Source organism: Callionymus lyra, chromosome 15, assembly GCF_982586985.1.
Source record: "Callionymus lyra chromosome 15, fCalLyr1.hap1.1, whole genome shotgun sequence".
Taxonomy (NCBI): domain Eukaryota; kingdom Metazoa; phylum Chordata; class Actinopteri; order Syngnathiformes; family Callionymidae; genus Callionymus; species Callionymus lyra.
The window spans coordinates 10,796,381-10,813,356 of record NC_141832.1 but is presented as its reverse complement, the minus strand read 5'-3'; the positions used below and the strand labels follow the sequence as shown (position 1 = coordinate 10,813,356).

The 16,976-nt window shown below is 41.4% G+C and overlaps 2 protein-coding genes across 2 annotated transcripts; one reads left to right on the top strand and one right to left on the bottom strand.

The window, feature by feature from the left end:
• Positions 1–341: 341 nt before the first annotated feature.
• On the top strand, positions 342–11,533 carry LOC148064912 (myosin heavy chain, fast skeletal muscle). Its single transcript, XM_087809831.1, has 39 exons — positions 342–574; positions 694–837; positions 915–1,071; positions 1,133–1,160; positions 1,234–1,339; positions 1,410–1,502; positions 1,580–1,643; positions 1,720–1,818; positions 2,048–2,151; positions 2,229–2,367; positions 4,431–4,549; positions 4,630–4,779; positions 4,860–5,030; positions 5,095–5,401; positions 5,484–5,557; positions 5,632–5,719; positions 5,797–5,914; positions 6,035–6,158; positions 6,229–6,365; positions 6,436–6,691; positions 6,768–7,010; positions 7,092–7,268; positions 7,338–7,483; positions 7,552–7,642; positions 7,711–8,100; positions 8,181–8,307; positions 8,392–8,510; positions 8,817–9,013; positions 9,084–9,267; positions 9,357–9,522; positions 9,598–9,722; positions 9,790–10,098; positions 10,208–10,411; positions 10,488–10,613; positions 10,692–10,862; positions 10,931–11,035; positions 11,116–11,211; positions 11,292–11,423; positions 11,507–11,533. Exons 1-39 carry the CDS (start codon positions 371–373, stop codon positions 11,525–11,527), a joined length of 5,811 nt encoding a protein of 1,936 aa, XP_087665957.1. The 5' UTR covers positions 342–370; the 3' UTR covers positions 11,528–11,533.
• A 341-nt stretch (positions 11,534–11,874) lies between these two features.
• LOC148064911 (uncharacterized) lies at positions 11,875–16,549 on the bottom strand. Its single transcript, XM_087808359.1, has 15 exons — positions 16,505–16,549; positions 16,331–16,418; positions 16,213–16,265; positions 16,019–16,150; positions 15,792–15,942; positions 14,786–14,940; positions 14,503–14,640; positions 14,321–14,435; positions 13,835–13,911; positions 13,630–13,764; positions 13,401–13,554; positions 13,199–13,323; positions 12,949–13,107; positions 12,358–12,396; positions 11,875–12,288 (listed from the first exon to the last, which is right to left on the bottom strand). The coding sequence occupies exons 1-15, from the start codon at positions 16,547–16,549 to the stop codon at positions 11,875–11,877; spliced, it is 1,980 nt and encodes a 659-aa protein (XP_087664485.1).
• Between the last annotated feature and the right edge of the window lie 427 nt (positions 16,550–16,976).

The window sequence follows — 16,976 nt, the reverse complement described above, 5'->3', positions numbered from 1 at the left end:
CACAGGATTAGTGACATGACTAGAATACATGACCAAATAGAGAAGGGCACACCTACCGAGGAGACAGATGGGCTCACTATAAAAGACACCGCTTTCATGTTTGCCTAGAGCTGGTCTGATTCCAACACAGGTAAGTACACACAGTGTGTTGTTTAGCAAAACGTTTATTTATTTATCCTCTTAAAATTCCCACTGTATCAATTAAATTGTTGAATGATCTATTTTCTAGAGGAAAACCGGTTTCATATTTGTTCCATCTTCAGCTGGGTTTATAGCAGGTTACTACCTTTGATAATTAAAGTGTTTTTTTCTTTTATTCAATTACAAAACACTATATATATTTCTCCCAGGCTGCCTGTGAGGTGCCATCATGAGCACAGACGCAGAGATGGAGGCCTACGGGCCGGCGGCTATTTATCTCCGCAAACCAGAGAGGGAGAGAATCGAGGCTCAGACCGCCCCGTTTGATGCCAAAACTGCCTTCTATGTGGTCGATAAGGAGGATATGTACCTTAAGGGTAAACTCCTAAAACGAGAGGGAGGCAAGGCAACGGTGGAGACTTTTTCAGGAAAGGTGAGTGGTTCCTATTCAATTGGTTCGTTTTCTAGTGATAAAACTGGTTAGAATGAAACTATAGGATTGGGTACTGGTTTTATTACCACTTAAATGATTTTTTTTCTCTTCCTGACTAGTCTCTCACAGTGAAGGAAGATGAAATCCATGCAATGAACCCCCCAAAGTATGACAAAATTGAAGACATGGCCATGATGACCCACCTCAATGAGCCTGCTGTGTTGTATAACCTCAAAGAGCGTTTTGCATCATGGATGATCTATGTAAGCTTTTATTTTCTATATATATACTCTAGTTATTTAAAAGTTTCTTTTTTAACACCATCTTTTATATATGGCAGACCTACTCTGGCCTGTTCTGTGTCGTCGTGAACCCCTACAAGTGGCTTCCAGTGTACGACGCTCAGGTGATCGGGGCCTACAGAGGCAAGAAGAGGATTGAGGCTCCACCTCACATCTTCTCCATCTCTGATAACGCCTATCAGTTCATGCTCACAGGTGAATAAGTCGATTGAAATAATTTGATCTTATAAACTCAAATATTTTATTTTTTTTCCAGACCGTGAGAACCAGTCTGTTCTTATCACGTAAGTGTCGTTTAACCTGATAAATCATCCCATGTGTTTCTAAGTCATTTAAGATGATTCTTTGTATCATTAGTGGAGAATCTGGTGCTGGGAAGACTGTCAACACCAAGCGTGTCATCCAGTACTTTGCAACAATTGCAGTGGTTGGAGGAAAGAAAGAGCAAGCAGGAAAAATACAGGTAATAATCTTGACAAGATGCTTATTCTGTCATTTTCAATATGTAATGCGAGTTAATTATACTTTATAAGGGTTCGCTGGAAGATCAAATCATTGCAGCTAACCCCCTGCTGGAGGCCTATGGTAATGCCAAGACTGTGAGGAATGACAACTCATCCCGTTTTGTAAGTGTTAAAAACAGCATCAACACAGTTGAATTCTGGGATCACACATATAAACCTGAACATGTTTTTTTCTCAAGGGTAAATTTATCAGAATTCACTTTGGGACAACTGGAAAGCTGTCTTCAGCTGATATAGAAACATGTGAGTAACAGCTTTAGATCTACTTGACTATGGATTTTTTTAAATGTTATTATTGCTAATAATATGATGTTCCCAGATCTGCTGGAGAAGTCCCGTGTTACCTTCCAGTTGTCTGCTGAGAGGAGCTACCACATCTTCTACCAGCTGATGACTGGACACAAACCAGAGCTCCTGGGTAACTAAACTGATAAAATAAAGACTATAAAGAATCATAAATAAATAAGTCAATATATTAAAAAAAAAAAAAAGAATATAAACCTTTTTCCATGAGGTAAAAATTGGTCTTATCTTATCTCAACACACAACCTATAATTGTGCAAGATTTAAACGTCGGTATTTACATTTTTACCTGCATTTCATTAAAAACTGAAACCCCACTGAACCAAATATGTTTTTAATTATAGAGGCGCTGCTGATCACTACCAACCCATACGACTACCACATGATCAGCCAGGGTGAAATCACTGTCAAGAGTATCAATGATGTGGATGAGTTTATCGCCACTGATGTAAGTCGAAAAAGGGATCATCCGTTCTAAAAACAACCAACAAAGTCATCATGTTCTTAAATAATTTGATGTGATAGACCGCAATTGATATCCTGGGATTCACTGGAGAGGAAAAACATGGCATCTACAAGCTGACAGGAGCTGTGATGCATCACGGCAACATGAAGTTCAAGCAGAAGCAGCGCGAGGAGCAGGCCGAACCTGATGGCAATGAGGGTAACTATTCCCATACAGAGCTCAAAGCCTTTACTTCATAAACATGTACATACCTTAAATAAATATAGTACTCAATGTTGCATATTAATCTTAATGTAGAAAACCAATGACCAGAAACTGTTTCCTTCAACTGAGAAAAATCTCTAAACTTAGGAAAATGTTGTCGGAACATGATCTGGAGCTTATAATCCATGCGTTTGTTTCTTCTCGTCTGGACTATTGTAATAGTTTGTTTTCATGCATTAACAAGAAGGATCTGTCTCGCCTGCAGTTGATTCAGAACTCTGCAGCGAGAATTCTGACCCGCTCTAGTAGAAGAACTCACATTTCTCCGATCCTTAAAACTCTTCACTGGCTTCCAGTTTCTTTCAGGATCAACTTTAAAATTCTGGTTCTTACTTTCAGATCTATTCATGGTCAGGCTCCTCCTTACATCACTGATCTGATCCAGCCTTACACCCCAGCTCGGGCTCTGAGGTCTGTGGATCAGAATCTACTTATGGTTCCACGCACACGGCTCAGGACCAGAGGAGAGAAATCTTTTCAGGCTGTTGCTCCTAAGCTTTGGAACGATCTTCCTCTCTTTGCACTTGATGGATCTACTGACTCCTTTAAGAAACATCTTAAGACGTTTCCATTTGTTCAGGCTTTTCCTTGATTTTCTGGAACTCCTGTGTTGTTCTCGGTATTATCTTGATCTTTAAAGTATATACTTTTTTTAGTATTGTTTTGATTGTTTAAGCGCTTTGTGACCCTGGTCTAGAAGATTCAAGATTCAAGATTCAAAGATTCAAAGTGTTTATTGTCATATACATCGAGAAACACGTTTCCCTATGCAATGAAATTCTTTCTTTGCCGTCCCTCCACAAATATCGGCGTAACAAAAAAAATAAAATAAAAATAAATATAAATATACATAGCAAAAAAGTCAAGATGAAATAACAATAAAAAAAATAAAAATAAAAAAAATAATAATAATATAAGAACGGGAGGGGAACTGTACATGAGATGGATTTAAAGTGACAACAGTGCAGTGTTCAGCTGTTCATGATTCTTATTGCAGTGGGGTAGAAAGAGTTTCTCAGGCGTGTGGTCCTGCATTTTGCACTCCTGTACCTGCGTCCCGAGGGCAGGAGTGTAAACAGTCCATGTTGTGGGTGGGAACTGTCCTTGATGATGGTGGCAGCTCTCCTGTGGACTCTGTGGTGGTAGATGCTGTGCAGAGAGGGCAGTGGAGACCTGGTGATCCTCTCCGCTGTCTTAACCACTCTCTGCAGACGTTTGCGGTCCATGGCCGTAGAGCTGCCGTACCACGCAGTGATGCAGTTGGTCAGACTGCTCTCCACGACACAGCTGTAGAAGTTTCTGAGGATCTTTGTCGACATGCCAAACTTCCTCAGCCTCCTCAGAAAGTACAGCCGTTGCTGTGCCTTCTTGACCAGCTGTGTTGTGTTGGTGGCCCACGTTAAGTCCTCAGTGATGTGGACCCCGAGGTACTTAAAGCTGCTCACCCGCTCCACTTCAAGATCCCGGATAAACAGTGGTTGGTGAGGTCTCCTCTCCTTCCTCATGTCCACTATCATCTCCTTTGTCTTGTCTGTGTTGAGGGTGAGGTTGTTGTCCTCACACCAGGAAACCAGACTGTCCACCTCTGTCCTGTAGGCCGCTTCGTTCGCCGCGGTGATGCATCCTATCACTGCGGTGTCGTCAGCAAACTTTAGGACGGTGTTGTCTTTGTGGGAGGCGACACAGTCATGTGTGAACAGGGTGTAGAGGATGGGGCTGAGGACACATCCTTGTGGAGTGCCAACGTTTGTGATGAAAAGCGCTATATAAATAAATATAAATAAATATTACTTACTTACTTACTTACTTACTTACTTACTTACTTAATATACTTACTTACTTACTTAATATAGATCAATATATATGCCGATTACATATCATTCTGCAACAATGATGCCAACCATATGCTCTTAATTCACTGAATAACAAATAGAGAAGTTGTTCATATTTTAATGAAGTCAAACACTCACTATTTAACCCATGTTTTTATGTTTTAGTGGCTGACAAAATCGCCTACCTATTGGGCCTGAACTCAGCTGATATGTTGAAAGCTCTCTGCTACCCCAGAGTCAAGGTCGGAAACGAGTTTGTGACCAAAGGTCAAACCGTTCCACAGGTAAATATTAAGATTCTGGTGTATATCGGAATATAATACACTTACAATCAGCATTAAATTAATTGTATTCTTTTTTCCAGGTCAACAATGCTGTCTCAGCTCTGTGCAAGTCAGTCTATGAGAAGATGTTCTTGTGGATGGTCCTCCGTATCAATGAGATGCTGGACACAAGGCAGCCCAGGCAGTTCTTCATTGGAGTGTTGGATATCGCTGGATTTGAGATCTTTGATGTAAGTAAAAGAAAAAAAAAAAAAAAGGCTTTGGTTCATCAGAGAGTTTTATGTTGATGTAAACTCTTTTGAAATAATAGTACAACAGCTTGGAGCAGCTCTGCATCAACTTCACCAACGAGAAACTGCAACAGTTTTTCAACCACCACATGTTCGTCCTTGAGCAAGAGGAGTACAAGAAGGAGGGCATTGATTGGGAGTTCATTGACTTCGGTATGGACTTGGCTGCCTGCATTGAGCTTATTGAGAAGGTAAGAAAAAATCACCCTTTTTCTGGACTGGGTTAACACAAGTTACTGTTTCCTGTCCGCTTAGCCAATGGGCATCTTCTCCATCCTGGAAGAGGAGTGCATGTTCCCCAAAGCTACAGATACATCCTTCAAGAACAAGCTGCACGACCAGCATCTTGGCAAGACAAAGGCCTTTGAGAAGCCGAAGCCTGGAAAGGGCAAAGCCGAGGCTCACTTCTCTCTGGTTCACTATGCTGGTACTGTGGACTACAACATCACCGGCTGGCTGGACAAGAACAAGGACCCCCTGAACGACTCTGTCGTCCAGCTTTACCAGAAGTCTGCAAACAAGCTGCTCTCATTCCTGTATGCCTCCCATTTTGCAGCTGATGGTTAGTAACATCCAAAACATTTGTATTCAGTTGTATTAATGTTTTAATAGTGGTTTAATACAATTTCTGTATTTAACAACAGAGGCCGCTGCTAGTGGTAAGAAGGGTGGCAAGAAGAAGGGCGGTTCCTTCCAGACTGTGTCTGCTCTGTTCAGAGTAAGCATTAGTTAAAGAAATAAATTAAAACTGTTGTCTATGTCAGATTGAAATTGCAATGTCATTTTTTTCAGGAAAATCTGGGCAAGTTGATGACCAACCTGAGGAGCACTCACCCTCATTTTGTGCGCTGTCTGATTCCCAATGAATCAAAGACCCCAGGTTTGTTGGATTGATTTGTTTTGTTTTTTTCTTTACTAGCAAAAAATATAATTGCTGTCATGAACAAAACCCTACAGGTCTTATGGAGAACTTCTTGGTCATCCATCAGCTGAGGTGCAACGGTGTACTGGAGGGTATTAGAATCTGCAGAAAGGGTTTCCCCAGCAGAATCCTCTATGGTGACTTCAAGCAGAGGTGACTATTTGCAGGAACTATGGCAATACAATTACTACAACCTGAGGTTCTTGTTGGTTAATATTGTTAGAAAGAAGACCATGATTTTGTTTGCTTAAAAATCCTCTGCTTCCGGGACAGATACAAAGTATTGAATGCCAGCATCATCCCCGAGGGACAGTTCATTGACAACAAGAAAGCTTCTGAGAAGCTTCTGGGCTCCATCGATGTGGATCATACTCAGTACAAGTTTGGACACACAAAGGTTGTCACAGGGTTGAGCCATATGTTTTTAGTTTTGAATTAATTTAAATCTTGCTTCAATTATAACACAGGTGTTCTTCAAAGCGGGTCTGCTGGGTACACTAGAGGAGATGAGAGATGATAAACTGGCAACTTTGGTCACCATGACTCAGGCTCTCTGCAGAGGATTCCTCATGAGGAAAGAGTTTTTGAAGATGATGGAGCGCAGGTGGATATTATATGTTCTAAAATTGCTTCATTTTGTTTGGGAAGAAAACGTTTATATTTCCATTTTTCAGAGATGCCGTATTTACTATTCAATACAACGTCCGTTCATTCATGAACGTGAAAAACTGGCCTTGGATGCATCTGTACTTCAAGATCAAACCTCTCCTGAAGAGCGCTGAGACGGAGAAGGAACTTCAACAAATGAAGGAGAACTATGATAAGATGAAAACAGACCTTGCTACTGCTTTGGCCAAAAAGAAGGAACTGGAGGAGAAGATGGTTTCTCTCCTGCAGGAGAAGAACGACCTGCAACTTCAAGTGGCATCTGTGAGTTAATTTTACAGCGTAACATTTTAGATGACTTTTTTTATATATTAAAAACGTCACTCTTTGCTACAACAAGGAAGGGGAGAACCTCTCAGATGCAGAGGAGAGGTGTGAGGGGCTCATCAAGAGCAAGATCCAGCTTGAAGCCAAACTCAAAGAGACAACGGAGAGACTGGAGGATGAAGAGGAAATCAATGCCGAGCTGACCGCCAAGAAGAGAAAACTGGAGGATGAGTGCTCTGAGCTGAAGAAGGACATTGATGATCTTGAGCTTACCTTGGCCAAAGTGGAGAAGGAGAAACATGCCACTGAGAACAAGGTGAAGTTAAAAACTGAAGTGTATTTTCATACAATATCAAGGCTCAATATCTGACAGAAAAGAATGATTTCATTCACACAGGTGAAAAACCTGACAGAGGAGATGGCATCTCAAGATGAGTCCATCGCCAAGTTGAGTAAGGAGAAGAAAGCCCTCCAAGAGGCCCACCAGCAAACTCTGGATGATCTCCAAGCAGAGGAAGACAAAGTCAACACCCTGACCAAGGCCAAGACTAAGCTGGAACAGCAAGTCGACGATGTAAGAACACACAATATTATCTTTCTTTAAGGAGAGTTAATGGAAAACCATGCATTTTCAATTTTAAAGCTTGAGGGATCACTGGAACAAGAGAAGAAGCTCCGCATGGACCTGGAGAGGGCCAAGAGGAAGCTTGAAGGAGATCTCAAACTTGCCCAGGAATCCATAATGGATCTGGAGAATGACAAACAGCAGTCAGATGAGAAACTCAAGAAGTATGCAAAAAAATAGACTAATCGTCTGTCAAATATCACTATTAAACTCGAGATTTTAAAACCTCTAGGAAGGACTTTGAGACCAGTCAGCTCCTCAGCAAGATTGAGGATGAACAGTCTCTTGGTGCTCAGCTCCAGAAGAAGATTAAGGAACTCCAGGTAAGGCTTTTGATATGAATTTAATGTAAAATGATTGTTCTTTCATGCATTTTTTCTCTCTGATTTAGGCTCGTATTGAGGAGCTGGAAGAAGAGATCGAGGCTGAGAGGGCTGCTCGTGCGAAGGTTGAGAAGCAGAGGTCCGATCTCTCCAGAGAGCTGGAGGAGATCAGTGAGAGACTGGAGGAAGCTGGTGGAGCAACAGCAGCTCAGATCGAGATGAACAAGAAGCGTGAAGCTGAGTTCCAGAAGCTCCGCCGTGACCTTGAGGAGTCCACTCTGCAGCATGAAGCCACATCAGCAGCTCTCCGCAAAAAGCAGGCGGACAGCGTCGCTGAGTTGGGAGAGCAGATCGACAACCTTCAGCGTGTCAAGCAGAAGCTGGAAAAAGAGAAGAGCGAGTACAAGATGGAGATCGATGACCTCTCCAGCAACATGGAGTCTGTCGCTAAAGCTAAGGTAACCTTTTCTTCTGTTGCAATAACTTATTATAACAAATTCTTCCATTATCTGAAACATCTGCACTGGTTTCATTTTAGGGCAATCTGGAGAAAATGTGCAGAACTCTAGAGGACCAGTTAAGCGAAATTAAGTCAAAGAATGATGAAAATGTTCGCCAGCTGAATGACCTCAGTGCTCAAAGAGCGAGGCTTCAGACGGAGAACGGTAGGTACCAGAGCCGTAAAATCTAGTAATAGCTGATTCTGCTTCATTTTTTTGTAAATATTTTTTTTATGATTCTTAAACCAGGTGAATTCGCCCGTCAGATTGAGGAAAAGGAAGCTCTCATTTCTCAGCTGACAAGAGGCAAACAGGCTTACACTCAGCAGGTTGAGGAGCTCAAGAGACAAGTTGAGGAGGAAGTCAAGGTATGAAGTCTTTAAATGGGAATATGAATTACTTGTGTATAATCATGAGCTGCAGTATGATTGGGAAATTCAAAAATTCACTTGTTTTTCTAAATTTTCATTCAGGTTAGCCGGTTTTGGATTTTTTAGATGTATTTTGTTAATTTTATCATGTCTCTAAATAACATTTATGTTGTTATGTAGCTTAAGAGAAAATGTCATCTTATGACATGCTTGAATGTACTTCTGTCAACTGTCAAATATTTGTAACAAATGTAGTTTAACATTCATCATCATGTCGGGTAACTGTAACCGTAACTTTTGTAGGCCAAGAACGCACTGGCCCACTCCGTCCAGTCATGCCGCCACGACTGTGATCTGCTCAGAGAGCAGTTCGAGGAAGAGCAGGAAGCTAAAGCTGAGCTGCAGAGAGGAATGTCCAAGGCCAACAGTGAGGTGGCTCAGTGGAGAGCTAAATATGAGACTGATGCTATCCAGCGTACTGAGGAGCTGGAGGAGGCCAAGTATACACTTTAACCGAATCATTATTTTTTAATAATCAAGGAGAAAGTTTAACCTAAACTCTCACCTCAGGAAAAAGCTCGCCCAGCGTCTGCAGGATGCTGAGGAGTCCATTGAGGCTGTGAACTCCAAGTGTGCCTCTCTGGAGAAGACGAAACAGAGACTGCAGGGAGAGGTGGAGGACCTGATGATCGATGTTGAGAGAGCCAACTCTCTGGCTGCCAACCTTGACAAGAAACAAAGGAACTTTGATAAGGTGAGGTTAAAGATCACGTAAGATCTTGTGATTCACAATGTGAAAACTTATATTTCAGGAATAATTTTGTTTCATGAATACAACTACAGGTGCTGGCAGACTGGAAGCAGAAGTATGAAGAAGGCCAGGCTGAGCTGGAGGGAGCCCAGAAGGAGGCCCGCTCTCTGAGCACTGAACTGTTTAAGATGAAGAACTCTTATGAAGAGGCCCTTGATCAGCTGGAGACCTTGAAGAGAGAGAACAAGAACCTGCAGCGTATGTTGATTTATTCATCATTCTTGATAGAAATCAATCAAATAAATAAATGTTTTTTGGGTTTTCCCCTCACAGAGGAGATCTCAGATTTGACCGAACAGCTCGGCGAGACAGGAAAGAGCATCCATGAGCTTGAGAAGGCCAAGAAGTCTGTGGAGACTGAGAAATGTGAAGTTCAGACAGCTCTGGAGGAAGCAGAAGTTAGTTGAAGCTTTACTTTACTTTATCTTATGAAGAAGTCCTTATGATGAATATTCTCTCTTTCAGGGCACACTGGAGCATGAAGAATCCAAGATCCTCCGTGTTCAGCTTGAGCTCAACCAGATCAAGGGTGAGGTGGACAGGAAGCTGGCAGAGAAGGACGAGGAGATGGAGCAGATCAAGAGGAACAGCCAGAGGATCATTGACTCCATGCAGAGCACTCTGGACTCCGAGGTCAGAAGCAGGAACGATGCCCTCAGAGTCAAGAAGAAGATGGAGGGAGACCTGAATGAGATGGAGATTCAGCTCAGCCATGCTAACAGGCAGGCTGCTGAGGCCCAGAAACAACTGAGGAATGTTCAGGGTCAACTCAAGGTCAGTCTTGCCTTTGAATTTAGACTACTTAGAGCTGCTGATATGGCTTCATCCTGCAGACTACACCTTTCAAGTCTATTATTTTTGAGGGTTTTAACCTTTTTTTTAGGATGCACAACTTCACCTGGATGATGCAGTCAGGGGCCAGGAGGACATGAAGGAGCAGGTTGCCATGGTTGAGCGCAGGAATGGTCTGATGCTGGCTGAGATCGAGGAGCTGAGAGTTGCACTGGAGCAGACCGAGAGAGGCCGCAAGGTGGCAGAGCAGGAGCTGGTGGACGCCAGCGAGCGTGTCGGCCTTCTTCACTCCCAGGTATTGCCCCCTTGAAACAAATTGCTTCTCAATAATAAAAGTATTAGAGTTTACTAACTAGTACTCTTTCCTACAGAACACCAGTCTCTTGAACACCAAGAAGAAGCTGGAGACCGACCTGGTCCAGGTTCAGGGAGAAATCGAGGATACTGTTCAGGAGTCAAGAAATGCTGAAGAGAAAGCTAAAAAAGCCATCACTGACGTAAGTATTTTCCACCACTTGTTTAAGATTTCTTGAAAAAATGGGCTTATTGGTTATACTCCTTTGAATGATATAAAGGCTGCCATGATGGCTGAGGAGTTGAAGAAAGAACAGGACACCAGCGCTCACCTGGAGAGGATGAAGAAGAACCTGGAGGTGAATGTCAAGGACCTGCAGCACCGTCTGGATGAGGCTGAGAACCTGGCTATGAAGGGTGGCAAGAAACAGCTCCAGAAACTGGAGTCAAGAGTAAGCGCATACTTAAATTTTAAATAGGGAACAATAAAGATATTAGAAGGTAATCATATACATTATAGGTGCGCGAGTTGGAAGCTGAAGTCGAGGCTGAGCAGAGACGTGGAGCTGATGCTATCAAAGGAGTTCGCAAATATGAGAGGAGAGTGAAGGAGCTGACCTACCAGGTATATGGATCTTTAAATTAATCATCTGTATTTCTATTTGTCTCAATTTGTATATAAACGCACACATATCATATTAACAGACTGAAGAGGACAAGAAGAATGTGACCAGACTCCAGGATCTGGTGGATAAACTGCAACTCAAAGTCAAGGGTTACAAGAGACAAGCCGAGGACGCTGTGAGTGGAACTGAAATATTGTAGATTAAATCATTATGATGCCTCATCATGAAGGGATACGACGGTCCTTCTTCTCACAGGAGGAGCAGGCCAACACCCACATGGCAAGGCTCAGGAAGGTCCAGCACGAGATGGAGGAGGCTCAGGAGCGAGCCGACATTGCCGAGTCCCAAGTCAACAAGCTGAGAGCAAAGAGCCGTGACGTCGGAAAGGTAAACGCCTGTTTGCATAGATGAGTGTAAAATATCCTCTTATTATAACAACGTCAACAACCTTTTCCTTTTCCTTCTCTCAGGGAAGTGACTCTGCTGAATGAAGCGCCAATACTACTGAACTATGAGATTTCATGGGTTTCATACAATATGAGCTCTTGTTTATCAAAGTAAAATAAAAAGAAAGACAACTTTGATCATTTTTTTTCATCGTTTTTCTTATCCAAGTACATGTGACACAGAGTAAATAATGACATGAAATAACCTCCGTTATGTAAGGTTGAGTTATGACAGCAATAAATACATTTGAACCTCAATACATTTTTAAAGAACCTTAATAAGCAATATATTAAAAAATAGTAAGTTTGTTACACTTTGAACTGAAAGAAAAGAATGTACAAAATACAGTAGATCACCCAACTATTGAAAACTCTTTAAAGATTAAATAAACTTAATGTTTATGACCACCATTTTTCTTCTCCTTCTTCCCACCTTCCTTCCCCTTTCCTTGATCGGTTCGTCCCTTTTTTTTTCCATGATCCCCTTTCAAATTGTATCGCGCTCCTTTTTCCTGGGATGCATGAACCTTCTCAGTCAACTTAGAATCGTCTTCCTGCGGGTTGATTGTGAGGGTCTTCTCCGCCTGAGGGTTTGGGGATGACGGCCTCGAGCGCGCCCACCTGGGACTGGCCCGACCAGGAGAACACTGTTCTGAGTGGAACCCTTCTTTCGGGACAAGATTAAGGTTGAAGGAAAGGGGTCTTCCGCCTGCCGGGCTCAGAGGGATCACAAGATTGTCCCCAGGTGCCCCGAGGGTCAGGAAGACTTCTGGGAAAGTGCCCGCTTGGTCTAGCGTCTTATGTGCCTGAAGAAGTAGGGATTTACAAGTGTTCAGAAATAAATAAAACGGTGTTTATGGTTTGTTAATACTTACCATCTGTGGCGTGAAGCTCATCGACACTCTGACGGTTACCTTCAAAATTGAAAAAAAGGAACATTTATCATAAGCACTTGACATTTTTCTCTGGTATCTCTGGGGATTTATCATAGTTGTTAAAACTAAACTAGATAAAGTCATTTCGAAGATTCTATTGTATGTAAACAGTTAATTTCATTGATGATATTATCTTCATTCGTACTTCAAAATTTAGATCGTATGGTACACGTTTTAATTTGGCAGCTGCTGTAGAAGTCTTTTGCTGACATTCCTGCCGTTGTCTTACCAATAGAATTTTTAGTATCAGCACAAGATGTCGAAGGTTATGACCCTAATAGTAGAGAATAGGTCACAAAGCGTTTTTTGAGTTAAATTAAAAGGACAATTTGACAATAAGCAGCTGTAAATCCAAGTCATATAAATAACAAATATCTAAATCAAATAAGACGTTATTTTCTGTAATACAGAATAAAAATAACAACCAGGCCGTCAATATTATTATTATTCAAACTTTGCTGCCAAGATTTAAGGCCATACGACCAATATTTTCATTTCAAGTCAATAAAACATACTGGCTTTTTTAACTACCTGTGCAGGAGAGTTCTGATATTCAGTTCCTGGGCTGAAGGACGCAGACTTGGGAAGACCTCCAGGGGACCCACAGCCAGTCATTTGTATCCCACAGTTGGAAGCGGAGCGGTTCCTCCTGGATGTACTTTCAGTCAGAGTGACTTTTTGAGCTGACGCCTTAATGGAAAGAATGAAAAATGAAAAATATTATGAAAGCTCATGTTTATTAGATTCAAGTATTCATGGCTGGTTAAGAAAGAAATATTACATTTTGTTTTCTTGGAGAATTCCCAGATTTTATTCCGGGGAGTGTCGGAAGCTCGACCCGCTGATCGTCCAGCCGTCCGGCCTGACTATTGGATATCGCTCTGAAGAATGCATCAGCTGCTTCGCCTGTCACAGAGACAGAGCCTCTTTTAATTCCCAGAGCCAAACAAGCTTGATCCCCTTGTGTCCGTGGGATTATTCACCCGTCAGCGAGTCGTTTGAAGCGCTTCCGTTGTGCGTCGGCGTGGCAGGTGTGCTGCTGCTGCTTGGTCCCAGAGAGCAGCGCTGGTCATCCATTCGTCGACCTTGAGTTTGACTGATCACGTTGTATAAGCTTTCCTTCTCAGAGGGCGAAGCCTCCTTTTTCCGAAGAGCGACACGAGTTAATAACAAATAAATAAACCGTTTTTTTAATGCGTCGGGATGTCTGACCTGCAGGTTATTTTTGGCATGTTTTAAGTCGACTGACTTCGGTTTTCCGGGCGCCTCTTTTCGTTGAGTTGATGGTGAATTTAGATTCTGCAATATATGAGGTGCAGAACATCTTTGTTCATCCATTCTCGACCCCTGAAGAAGGTTAAAAAAAAGACAGTCACATTTAAAAACATGATGGAAAAACTGTTTTTAAAGGACACACCTGTACTTTGGACACCATGTAACAGAGGTAGCTTGCGTCTTTTTCAGAAGCACTCGATGAGCCGCCATTTTGTATACCTTGATAATAAATGGTAAACACACTTGGTGATTTTGTATAATGGAACCAACAGTTAATGGAAAAATAACGAATGTTTTGTTGGGAATATCGTATGATGGCAACAAAAAGAATGCTTCAACATTTCATTATTTGGTCGACACTTATTATGCCTGGTTCTTAAACAGCTAACAGTTAGCCTCTTGTCTTAGCGGCTAGCGACTAGTGCATTTTAAGTGGGCGGGGCTTAAGTGTATTTTCTAATGTAAATATCTTTATTAATTGAGAGTTTTGTGCAAAAATAAACAAACTGATGAGTATAATAGAGGTGCAATATCAATTTAAGAGACACTTAGATCAACACATTAGTTGCCCTTTAAGTAACCATCTCTGGTCCAGGGAGGTGGAGCTACTAGCTAAGGAATCACTCACCTTTGGGCGTCAACTTCGGACTAACATTTAACACGCATCTCTGCTCGTCCATTCGCCCGCGCTGAGCATGACTCATCATCTTCAAAAACCCTTTTTCTTCAAAAGGGGTCAAAGCCTAAATAGTGCAAGAATATTTATTTGACATTAATACCTTTTAAATCAATCTTAAATAAGTTTTGTACCCTTTCTGGAGGCACGTCGTCTTTGCTTTTGAAACCAGGGCTGAAGGAAGCCGACCGAGGAATGCCAGATGCTGAAAGGTGGTTTTCAGTCGGCCGAATTTGAGGAAGGGAACATCTCTGGTCATCCATTCTGGCTCCCTAATAATTGAATATAATACATTTTAATATTCTCTTTACATTATTTTGAAATTATCTTAATATTATAGTCATTTTTTATAATCATTAAGCACAGTTTGGGTTCTGACACAAGTTTTTACATTTTCAAGAATAAGTTGAGTCTGACCTGAAGTTTAGAGACCATGTAGCACAAGTAGCCGGAGCCGTCAGAGCTGGAGCCTTTACGTTCAGATGATTTCGGCGAAGACGGTATGGTCGCCCTCTGGTCATCGAGTCGCTGGCACTGAGTTTGGGCCAAGAGGTTGAAAAGCTTTTCCGAATCTAAAATATGTGGACAAGACGAGACAGAAGGCGGGACCATTACATCGTAAGTAAGTAAATAAATAAGTAAATAATAGTATTTATTTCGCCTTTTTCTAGACCAGGGTCACGAGGCGCTTAAAGAATCAAAACAATGACCAATAAAATATATGCTTAAAAGGTCAAGGTATAAAAATTAAAGACAAATTAAGACATTTTTACGATTGGAAAATAAATCGTAAAATATATATATATATATATATATATATATATAGAAAAAGCCAAATTGGGTATATTTAATCTCAGAAAATACTGCAACTAGCACTGTTAGCAATAAGCTACAAAAGCAAGTAAAGCATTTTATTTAAAAATAAACATCACATTACAATGAATTAAATAAAAAACCTTTTCATAGTTTCCCTTTCCAAAATATAAACTCAAATGGAAAGTAGCTAGCACTGTTAACGAAAAACTAACCTACCTAGTATACAATCCAGTCCACAGATTCACGTTTTGTTTTAGTTTTAAAAAAAACGTTATTACGGTTTACATATCAATGTTTTAAAGTGTGTTAAGGATAAGCTTAACAGACCGATTGAACAAAAATAGCAAACAATAAATATAGAATTTTGTGGGAAACAAAAGTGCTTAAGATGTTAGACGTTGGTAAGTCTGAATATAAATATAAAGTATCAAGGGATTACTTTAAAGAAAGAAATATAGTCTTTGCTAAAAAATGACTAATAATTCTACATTGATGTTAATAGTAAAATTAAGTAGTTTGAATTTAAACATACATTTTTTGTAATTTAAATATATATTTTGAGACACATTTGAGTCCTCAGGAAATGAACCAAAAACAAATGGCCCACCTTGATTTCCTGAAGAGCCGATCGGTTTCCTGTCTGAATAAGTGGGTGTGCTGGGCGCACTCCTGCTCGGATCCAGGGCGCAACTCTGGTCATCCATGCGACCTCGTTGGCCACGACTCACGAGATTCATAAACATTTCTTCTTTGTCTTCCTGACCACACAGCCACATACAAATCAAAACAGGTTTTCAAAAACAATACATCAAAAAAAAATAGGGTGACACTAACTGGGCCGTTTTGCTGAGTAGGGATCTGGAAATGGTTGGATGGAAGTAACACCGTCCTTCTGTTCATCTCAGGAGTACTCTCGGTCACAGAGATCTTCGGTGAGGAGCCATAATGCAAACCTCTCACCGGACCCTTGAGAGATGGTATAGTTTTGTCAAGACCACGTAACTAACTCGCCGTGACTCGTACAGTACCTGGTAACAGAAGCCTTGCTGTGAGTTCTGCTGTCCTCTAATCCGAGCCGGACCTAAAGAAAAGGACATGGTACAGTAAGAGAACGTCTCAAAGTCAACGCTACAATCTGATGTTTACTTGGGGAAGGAGTCAAGGTGCAGCGCTGCTCATCCATCCTCCCTCGCCGCGAGATCTCCATCATGTTGAACATCTGCTGTTGATCAGCCTGTTTTTTGACAGTTTTTAAGTCAAATAATAAAATACTTCTTCTCAGATAATCTTTAAAAAAACAAAGATCCAGTCAAGACTTACCATCTTAGGGTCAATAACTTCTGAGTCCACTTTAGCAGCAGCCATTTCAAAAACCAAACGGTGATAATTGCTCTCAAACCAAAACAAATAGATAAGGTCGGAATCGAAACTGCCATCCGGCTCTATGGGACTCCGGGTGTGTGGTGGGTACTCCCTGGTCAAGAGCTTTTAAATGTTAGATCTGGAGTATTAACCCATTGCCATTAAGACCTCAGGCAGTGCTCTGTTCTTAATATGACCATCGGTAATCCTAGATGAAAACATAATCCTCAGCATAGAGCAGGATGATCTTTGCACTGATAGGTGCATACATTTCCTCTTACGATCTCACAATATAGTTGCATTTTATGTTTGCATTCAGAAGGGAAACGATCAACTGTTGAGTCTACAGTGAGGATGTGGCTCCATGTTCAGACATCTGTGATCACGTGTCTCATAGAAGGAAAGTTTGACGTGACCTTTTGAACTTGGA

Excerpts from the sequence above, each read along its gene's own strand:
- LOC148064912 (XM_087809831.1), top strand. The coding sequence starts at position 371 with ATGAGCACAGACGCAGAGATGGAGGCCTACGGGCCGGCGGCTATTTAT. Across the intron at positions 5,915-6,034 it reads TATGGTGACTTCAAGCAGAG|ATACAAAGTATTGAATGCCA; the intron begins GTGACTATTTGC and ends CTTCCGGGACAG. Across the intron at positions 10,099-10,207 it reads ATGTTCAGGGTCAACTCAAG|GATGCACAACTTCACCTGGA; the intron begins GTCAGTCTTGCC and ends CCTTTTTTTTAG.
- LOC148064911 (XM_087808359.1), bottom strand. The coding sequence starts at position 16,549 with ATGGCTGCTGCTAAAGTGGACTCAGAAGTTATTGACCCTAAGATG. Across the intron at positions 14,641-14,785 it reads ACATGGTCTCTAAACTTCAG|GGAGCCAGAATGGATGACCA; the intron begins GTCAGACTCAAC and ends TTCAATTATTAG. Across the intron at positions 12,289-12,357 it reads TGAGCTTCACGCCACAGATG|GCACATAAGACGCTAGACCA; the intron begins GTAAGTATTAAC and ends CTACTTCTTCAG.